At 41.7% G+C, this 9629-nt stretch overlaps 1 protein-coding gene across 1 annotated transcript; it reads right to left on the reverse strand.

Moving 5' to 3' along the window:
• Positions 1-390: 390 nt before the first annotated feature.
• Positions 391-8158, reverse strand: LOC148818175 (ribonuclease inhibitor-like). Its single transcript, XM_088937256.1, has 7 exons — positions 8127-8158; positions 6483-6656; positions 6407-6419; positions 6004-6037; positions 4404-4539; positions 3574-3729; positions 391-553 (listed from the first exon to the last, which is right to left on the reverse strand). The coding sequence occupies exons 1-7, from the start codon at positions 8156-8158 to the stop codon at positions 391-393; spliced, it is 708 nt and encodes a 235-aa protein (XP_088793382.1).
• Positions 8159-9629: the final 1471 nt, after the last annotated feature.

Consider the following 9629-nt stretch of genomic DNA (forward strand, 5'->3'; position numbering starts at 1 on the left):
AAGGCACTGGTAAGTATGAAAGAAACATCTTTTCAATTTTCTCTAAGGTTTTCTCTGAGGTGGGAGAAACGGGATGTTTTTTTAACCATAAAATCAGTTTATTATTTCACATGGTCTTATTTGATTACTGCTTAGGTAGTGGGATATGGTGTCTTTTATAAGGTTGAGCCTGAATGCTAATGACCTTTTTCAATTACTGTAATACAAGAGCTGTTTTTTCATATGTATTTCACTTATAGTTCACTGCAGTACTGAAAAGTAATTAAGTAAAAGAAAACTAAAAGTAAAAAGAAATTAAAAAAATATCCAGGAGCTTGTACAATGTAACATTATTCCTACAGAAACTCTATTTACTTTACTTGCCACAGTGTTTACTTACCACAGTGCTTCTTATTTACAATTTGGATTGCTCTGAGCTGCAGACAAGAGTTTCTTTCCTGAATCACCCAAATTATTGTCACTTAGATCCAGCTCTCTCAAACGTGAGTGTAGTGATCGAACAGCAGTGGCCAGATCTCCACAGCATCTCTCAGTTAGCCCACATTCTGCCAGCCTGCAAATGAACAGCAGTGCAGTTCAAGATCTGTGGAGCTCATCCACATCTTTTTAAATCCATTCTATAACACCAAACCAATTACTGAAATTGTGAGAGACATGCTTTCTCAAAATGTTAAATGAATACCATTCTAATTTTGTCAGCATGATTGTAATCAAACAAATATTTTTTGTGATTGACACCCGAAGAAGGCTCCACAGCCAAAACGTCGTTTCCTTTCCTATCTTTTCAGCATGGAATAAACATTTACTTGTTCCTTTGCATGCTAAGGCAGCTACCTACTTAAACTACAAATAATTATTAGCTTTATAACAGATCCAGTATAGTCATACCTAATTAACAAGAATAACATCATATAGCCTCCTTTGTACTCTCATTGAAAACATGAGCAAATCAGGGGATTATCATTCTAAATATCCAATCTACATCACAAAACAGATTCCATGGCTTGGTGTGGCACGAAGAGCCTATCTGCCTATTCAGTTTATTCTTTCATTTGGTAAATCTCCCCAATTTTCCTTTTCTTCTGCTGGCTGGCCTCCAGCAGGGCCTCTGTGGAGAGGATCTCTTCCAGCTGTCTGTTCTCAGTGCCTCTCTTACTGAGCTAGATTCCCCACACGTGCCCAGCTGTCCTTCAGGTCTGTCCCTGCACTCTATGACTAGCAGGGACGCCCTGCAGAGCTGTGTTTGTCTGGCCTGTTCCAGGAGCCCACTATTGCTGTTCTGAGACTTCCTGAGCTTCTCGGTCATTTCTTTTAGATGTGTCCGCAGCACGTATTCGCTTTCTGCCAAGCTAAACTGCAGCCAACTGACAACTACCCAGGACAACTACCCTGGACTGCAGGCTCTTCCTCTGCTGATTGTCAGCCTGTAGGGCCTCATTCTCCTTCCTTAGCTGCTTGATCTATTTTTGGTGCAATCTTGACAAATCTTTACAACTCAGCTTTTTCTTCTAGCTGGCTTTCTATCAGGTGGATGACATCTGAAGAATTCTCCATAATCTAAATAGGCTGCTCCCAGTCTCTGAGTCTCTGCTGGGTCTCAGTCATGTAGACGTCTTCAGCTGGGCTTCTGGATACTTTTTCATTTGACTTTCTTTCCCTCTAGGAATTCTTGAGATGGTCTGAGCTTGTCCCACACAAGATCAGAGCACACTGAAGTTGCATTGAGTTTCTACTGCACTTCTTTGGGACCAACTGCCAACAGCCACTGCCCTGCCATGGACTTACAACTCTTCTTCTTCTCTGGGGGCTGGGACCTTTGATACCCCCCAGCCTCTCCTGATGCTTCAGTTCCAGCACATTTTTTCCATCCTCCCCCTGCAGGAGGATCTATGGGCAGGTTTTGCAGTAGACTCTAGCCTTCGTCCTTGAGACAGAATGAATGTAGTGGGGTCCCCTCAAGTGCAAGCTGCCTTTGTTCCTCCTCTCTACACCTCTATGTGCAATGAGTCCAGGCCACAGCTGTCATGACATCACAATTGTCATGACATAAGACTGATTTTACATACAACAGTGTGAAAACCAAAGCTCCTAAAGTAACAACCAAGCCAGGTAGTGACCTATACTAGGAACAAGGTTTATTCCATGCTGAAAAGAGAAGAAAAGAAACACAACATTTCGGCTGTGGAGCCTTCTTCAGGCATGTGAGATGATAGAGTGTATTATCCTTCTCTGCTGTGAGGAACTGGCAAACTTTGGAGTTGAGGGATCTGATGAGGTTAGTTATGAAAGGAAGATGTTGTGGAGCTGTTAGCCATAAAGATTCCTTAGCTTCTTTGATACTGTTGTCAGAAAGGGTAATCTGCTGTTTGAGGAAGAGAGTGGTAGAAAGCATTAGTTTCCTCGAAAATAGTTGTAGAAGTCTGTGAGTGTTACTCTGGGTGGTGTCAGAGTTGTAGAAACCAAGAGATTTGAACCTGAGGTGTCTGTTCGCCAAGCAAAGCTTTATTGTAGGCATACAAGGAACCACAATAAGGACTATTGTTATAGTAATTCAAAGGAGATATGACTCTACACAGTTTATATACACTTTTTCTATACCCTCCCTCCTGTCTTTGAGGTACTTTCTCAAGAAACTCAAGGACTCAGAGAGCAATTAAATACATTCCTTCCTTATCAGGGAGTTTGGTACAGAAGATGGGAGTTTAATACGGAGAGGGGGAAGCATCTGCACTAAAGCAAGTGTGAAGGTTAGAGTTTAGCATGTGAATTCAGCAGGAGTTCACATCTCCTACCACTATATGGGTACAGAGTAACATACAGATCCTGCTAGCAGACTCCATCAGAGTAAAAGGAAAAGGTGTTAAATTTCAGACTAAATCTTTTAGGAATTATATTATAACGACAACCGACATCTGTAAAGGAATAGGAGGTAGTTAGAAAGCCTAGTCTTGGAACAGTTTGATGTGAAGAGAAGGAATGCTGGTTTGTTGAGAGAGGGGGGCAAGTAGTCCAGGGAGGAGGAGAAGAATGACAAAGAGATCTAGAAAAAGATTTAGCAGACGGCGTAGTGGGTCACAGCAGAAATAGGCTGAAGTAGTTCAGGTGGGGAGCTGCATCAGCATGCGTAGGCTGCAAAGGAACAAGTGAAGGCTTATTCCATGCCGAAAAGAGAAGAAAAGAAACACAACATTTCATCTGTGGAGCCTTCTTCGGGCGTGTGATGCAACACAGGTACAGAGATGCAGCTGTACAGTCAGACAGCCAGAGGTCTTTGAGAATGAAAGAACAGTACTTGATACAAACAGAGCATATGAAATTGTTTTTCAACAATCCATGTTTGGACTTCATTAGGACTTTCATGAAAAGATTAATACTCAAATTGCAAGTAGTAGAACTATGGCTACTCACTATACTCAAACGCAGGAAGTATAACTCCTTTACACACAAAACAATGCTGAGAATATTCTTGACAATACTGTCTTGATCCTGAATATGAAGTAGCAGAAGAGTCTTGCCTTGTTTTCCTTATAAAGAGTGTTTTTTCCCCACAGAAATAACTCGGAAATAACTTACCACAATATTTCTAATTTACAATTTGTATTCGTCAGAGATTCAGACAAGAGCTTCCCTCCCGAATCATGAAGAATATTATCACTCAGCCAGAGGAGCCTCAAGCTCGAATGTTGTGATTGAAGAGAACAGGCTAGATCTTCACAACATCTCTCTGTTAATCCAGTTTATCATCCTGCAATCAAAAATTAGCACTATATATGTATTAATGTACTCTGCTACATCATCATACTTCATGTTAGGTTGACAAAATCAGAAGATGATCTCAAAATGTATGCTGTGGGAATACAACACTAGTATCATTTATTTCATTTTAAAGGCTGCAAAGACAGTGGCTTGTCCTACCTAAACAGTCTGACTAAACTCTCTGTTGTATTCAGGTTGTACAGTAGTGTTGTATACAGGCTGGCCAGGTATGAGGAAGACACTTGGGGCTGTAGAAATATTTAATACAGGCTGGCTGGATGAGAGAGACACTGGGAGCTGTAGGAGTGTTTAAGCCCAGGCATCTCTCATTTGCAACTCAGTATCATGTATACTGTTCAAAGACAGGGAAGAGTGAATGTTTGAACAGAGGGAAGGGTAGTTTGTGTACAACATAGAGAGGAGTGTTCCTGTTCAGAGGGAGAGGTGTTCTGATAGCCTAGGAAGGGGGAGTCTATAACTACAACATTTTTCATTTTACTGTCAGTATAACTTTGCAATTATCATGTACATGATCATTGATCATTTGCCAACCCTTTATTTTTCCAACTTCAATTTAACAGGTTGCATCCTACAATTATTGCAATTGATGTCTATTCTGTCATTACTTTCTCTTAGGTAAAACCTACCTCAGTTTTTCTAATTTACACTTAGGATCCCTCAGAGCAGCAGACACCACTTTCACTCCTGCATCACCCAGTGTGTTGTCACTTAGATCCAGGTCTCTCATACTGGAATATTGCGTCTGAAGAGCAGAAGCCAGATCTTCACAACATCTCTGTTAACCCACATTTTAGCATCCTAAAGAATAAAAGACAAGAGTACAGATCACATCCTTCTTTGTTACACTACATTAGCCAACAGCCATGTCACCCTGCAGCTCACAACTGGGAGACAACCTGGGAAAAACGAAGGTTGCTGCTGGAAGAGGTGTTAGTATGGCCAGTAGGGGGTGCTCACCCTGCAGTCTTTGTGGTTCCTAATGCCCCAGTATAATGATGAGGACACTGTACTGTAAAAAGGTGCCATCCTTTGGATGAGGTGTAAAACTGAGGACCTGACTCCCTCTGGTCATTAAAAATCCAAGGGTGTTTCCCAAAACGAGTAGGGTTGTAACCCTGGTGTCCAGGACAGATTTCCCATTGCCATTGGGCTTCCTAATCTCCATCTGAACTGGCTTCATCACTCTGCTCTCCTCCCCACTGATAGCTGGTGTGTGGGGAGCGTTCTGGTGCACTATGGCTGGCATGGCATCATCCAGGTGGGGCTTCACATTGGTGGTGGTGGAAGGGATCCCCTTTACCTGTAAAGCGCTTTGACTGGAGTGTCCAGAAAAATGCTAGAAAAGTGTAAGCAATTATTATTATTACACTAAAAATAATTTTAAACAGTTCCGAAAACAATTTTAGTTACTCCACACCTGCGAACATCCACTTACATTTTTGATGCTATTCTTACAAAATGGGAGTGAAACTACCCTGTTGAAGAGTGTTAGGTAAAATTTGTAGTACATGTGAAGTGGGACATGTGTTCTTTATATACTTTGGCAATGCTCTGGTAACAGAGTAATTAATCAGTCAGGCACAGTCAAGACAAAAATTTACTAACAACAATCAAGGCACAACATACAGTATGCAAATATTTTTATATTGGCTCTGAGTTTCAGAGGCCAATGTCTTTCAGACCCACAAAATCCAATATTCTAGCCCTCCAAAACTCTACCAATACTGTAACGGGCCAAAAAGATAAATAAAAACCTGCAACCTAATAACTGAATTAGAAACAGAATGAAAACGTCCTACAAAACAAATGCTCAAAAATGAGAGCCCCTGTTCTGTAGGGGAGAATGTTCCTCTTCTGAGGGTTCCACAATACAGGAAATCAGTATTTATAACTCCACCGCCCTCCTCTCTCTGCTGAACCAACTTGGCTGACAACAGAACCATGTGCCTGCCACACTTGTTGTCTGACCTTTGGGTCTTAAACTTTTTCCCGAAGCGCCGAGTTAGGGGTGGGCCCGAATATAATTCCTCTCCTGTATTCCATGAAATGGGGGAATTGTGAACTCAGCCTGCAGCCTTGGGATGGCACCTGCACTACCAGTGACCGCAGCAGGAGCAGAGGGGAGCTTTTCAGGGCTCAAGTTGATTAAAACACCTGAGGTCAAAAAGATAGGCAAATTAATTTATAGAACGTTTTTTATATATACTATATTAGTATTATATATACTTTCACAATTCTCAGCCTTACTGATTTCACATCCCTTGTTACCGAGTGCTCTTGTTTGATGAAGAAGGTAAATGTAGGATTAAAGAGAAGAAAATAGCAAAGAGGAGACAGGGGAGGTGGTGAGGAGAGAGAGAGATATTCAAAAAGAAGTTAAGGGAGGGATATGGAGACAAAAGAATGTTTTTGTTATATTGTTTCTTGTATCAATCATTCTCCTGCAATAATTCTAACGAGGTGATAAAATTAAAAAGCAGAAACTGTTCACTTCTCACCATTCACAATCATCGAATGATTAACTAATTCACCTCTTGTATATTTTTGGAGGCCTAAATTGTGCATCTTAAACCAACAAGCTGATTAAATTATCAATCTTTTCTTAACCCAGTCTGCCACAACTTGATACCAGTTTGGACGCACTAAAACACAGGAAGATTCATGAAGGCAGTGGGGGACCAAACTATCACTGAATGACTTCTTACCAAAGTGTTTTTAATTTACAGTTTGGATCCCTCAGAGCTGCAGACAGAAGTTTGACTCCTGAATCACCCACGTCATTGAAGCTCAGATCTAATTCTTCAAGACTGGAGTGTTGTGACTGAAGGACAGAGGCCAGGTCCTCACAACATCCGTCTGTTACACCACATCTTGGTAGCCTACAGAAACACATGGTCACAAACAAACATCTTCATTTTAAGATTTCACCAATATTTACTAACATATTTTTCTAAGTGTTGCACAACAGTACTACCTAGTGCAACATTTAGAAAACCAAATGACCATAAGATTTACACTTGTATTCTCTGCAGTACAGCAGCTGTTACCTAATTGGTTGGCTTTCCTAGTGCAATTGAGCATGATCATACTGGGTTAGACATCTATACATTGCACTGTCACCACCATAGTTACAAAGCACGTATTTTGCAATAGGAGGCAATACGTCTCCATTATCTTGTACAAAAGTATGTGTGATGAGATCATATTATTTATCTTCCTCTAAAAAGGTGCAGTGAATGCTTTTATGGAAGCCTCATTATTTGATAAAATATTGGTACAGATGTTTTTATCTTCCTAGGATAATAAGTAGCTTCCTATGAATATCTCCTTCCATCTCATTGGAAAAATATCATACAAAATCAAAAGATCACACCAGGAAAGAGAGCATATCATCCACATTTCTAAAGCCCTACTTTAGTAAGGCTTGTCAGGCTTTCGTAAATAAAGCAGGCTCCAGAACTAAAATTATATGATAACCTAGCAATCCCAAATAACAATAGGAATACATTATTTTTATCACAGAAATGTTTTTTTTCAAGGTAGAGGAAAACTATCTTATCTTTAATAATAAAACAAAGCCAAATAATGCAATGACACCCAAAATAAACTAGTAATGCAAAGTAAAGGAATAAACTGCCATTATACCTAAATCTAAGACAGAGCAGGCAGTGTAACAAGTAATAATGAAGCAAAAGAATGAAGTAGAAGAAATCTTAATTTGAAACATTATGTTAAGATGAAGTTATATTTAGATAAAATGTAGAAAGCCTGAAGTAGGAGTGCGAGGGGTGGGGCTTCTGCCTGAGCAATATCAATCTCTGAGTGACAGCAGCTTGAGGATGTGGACTGATGGGCTCCAGCTGTGGACGGTCTTTCACAGACAGACAGAGTGAGTAAGAACCAGACAGCAAGAACTGGCACAGCTGCTTGAGACACTGCTGTCTACGAGGCGAGAGCTGATCTGCAATCTGAGAGAGCAGACGGCTGTGTGTATCACAGTAGTTTATTGAGCGTTTATTAGTATTGAGTAGTTTATTGAGCGTGAGGCTGGCGGCTATATGAGTTATGTCATATGGGAAGCCAGCAGGCTGAGTAGGTTACCGCTTCTCTCAGGAGAAGAGTAAAGTGACATAGGATCGAGGACAAATATGTCCCCAATTTGATTTTTGTTTTTTACTTGAATATAGTCTTATTCAAGAGTTGTACCCAAAAAGGGGCACCCTAAAGTCTTGAATGACTACAGACCAGTGGCACTGACATCACACCTAATGAAAACTCTGCAAAGGCTTGTACTGGACCACCTCAGAACCCTGGTGAGTACAGCACTGGACCCCCTGCAGTTTGCCTACCGGTCACACTTGGGAGTGAAGGATGCAGTCATCTGTCTGCTACACAGAGCTAACTCTCACCTGGAGAAGACGGGGAGCATTGTGAGAGTTATGTTCTTTGACTTCTCCAGTGCCTTTAACACCACCTTTACTGAGAGATAAGCTAAGGGTGGCGCATGTGGACACTCCCCTGGTGTCCTGGATTATAGACTATCTGACCTGCAGGCCACAGTATGTAAGGCTACAGAGCTGTGTGTCCGAACAGGGTGTTAGCTGTACTGGGGCTCCACAGGGGACTGTGCTTGCTCCATTCCTGTTCACCTTTTACACCTCTGACTTCAGGTACAACTCTGAGACATGTCATCTGCAGAAGTTTTCAGATGACTCTGCAATTGTGGGGTGTATTAGAGAGGGGAGGGAGGAGGAATATAGGAGCTTGATTACCAACTTTATGGAGTGGTGTCATCTTAACCATCTCCAGCTTAACACTAGCAAGACCAAAGAAATGATCTTAGACTTCCGAAGGAATAAGTCTCCACTGAACTCTGTTTCCATCCAGGGTGAGGACATAGAGGGGGTACAGTCCTACAAGTACTTGGTGGTACACCTGGATGATCAGCTGGAGTGGTGTGGTAACACTGACGCCCTGTACAAGAAAGGTCAGAGATGACTCTATTTTCTTAGGAGGCTCAGGTCCTTTGGTGTGTGTGGAACACTGCTACACATTTTTATGAATCAGTGGTGGCAGCAGCCATCTTCTACGCTGTCGTGTGCTGGGGCAGCAGCATCATGACAAGAGATGCAAATAGGCTCAATAAACTTATCAAGAAGGCTGGCTCTGTGTTGGGGATGAGCCTTGACCCCCTGGAGGCGGTGGCTGAGAGGAGAATGCTGACCAAGCTCACAGCCATCATGAACAACACCTCTCATCCGCTTCATGGGACTGTTACTGGGCAGCGGAGCACTTTTAGCAACAGACTGCTCCAGCTATGGTGTTCAAGGGAACGTTTCTGCAGGTCTTTCCTCTGGCTGTCAGAGTGTATAACGCTGCCCTAGGCTTGGACTGCTAGCCCTTCATCTGCTCGTCCATGGACAGCATGTTGCTCCATTGTACTTTTTGGACAATCAATCTGTATAAACTTATGCACATTTTGCACACACCTATATATTTATTTATTTTAGATTTATTTTGTAAAACTTTTCGTCTATTCTGGTGTCTGTTTTTGCTTGTCTTGGGCTGGACTGCTGTAACACATCAATTTCCCTACGGGATCAATAAAGTCTTATCTATCTAACTCGCCCAGCGATCGTCCCTATCCACAGGCCAAGTGAAGACCGCGAGGAGAACTCGGACCGCGAGCAAGCAGAACGAAATCTCTCACTGTGTGGCAGTCTGGGGGGGCTGAGGATCGCAGGAGTAACATCTAGATTGGAAATTAATTTTTAGTTCAACAAGCGGCAGTGTTATTAGGTCCTTTAAAGACACACTGCTTAAAAGACAAATTTAAGACCTTAAAAAGTCTA

This window comes from Atractosteus spatula, chromosome 19 (genome assembly GCF_055471065.1).
Source record: "Atractosteus spatula isolate fAtrSpa1 chromosome 19, fAtrSpa1.hap1, whole genome shotgun sequence".
NCBI lineage: Eukaryota > Metazoa > Chordata > Actinopteri > Semionotiformes > Lepisosteidae > Atractosteus > Atractosteus spatula.

What these genes read in the sequence shown, in the direction of transcription:
- LOC148818175 (XM_088937256.1), bottom strand. Translation starts at nt 8,158, where the DNA reads ATGACTGCATCCTTCACTCCCAAGTGTGACCG. An exon ending in TAAGGCTGAGAATTGTGAAA is followed by an intron (nt 4,540 to 6,003) that starts GTATATATAATA and finishes GATGTTGTGAAG; the next exon opens with ATCTGGCTTCTGCTCTTCAG. An exon ending in TGTAAATTAGAAATATTGTG is followed by an intron (nt 554 to 3,573) that starts GTAAGTTATTTC and finishes GTTCATTTGCAG; the next exon opens with GCTGGCAGAATGTGGGCTAA.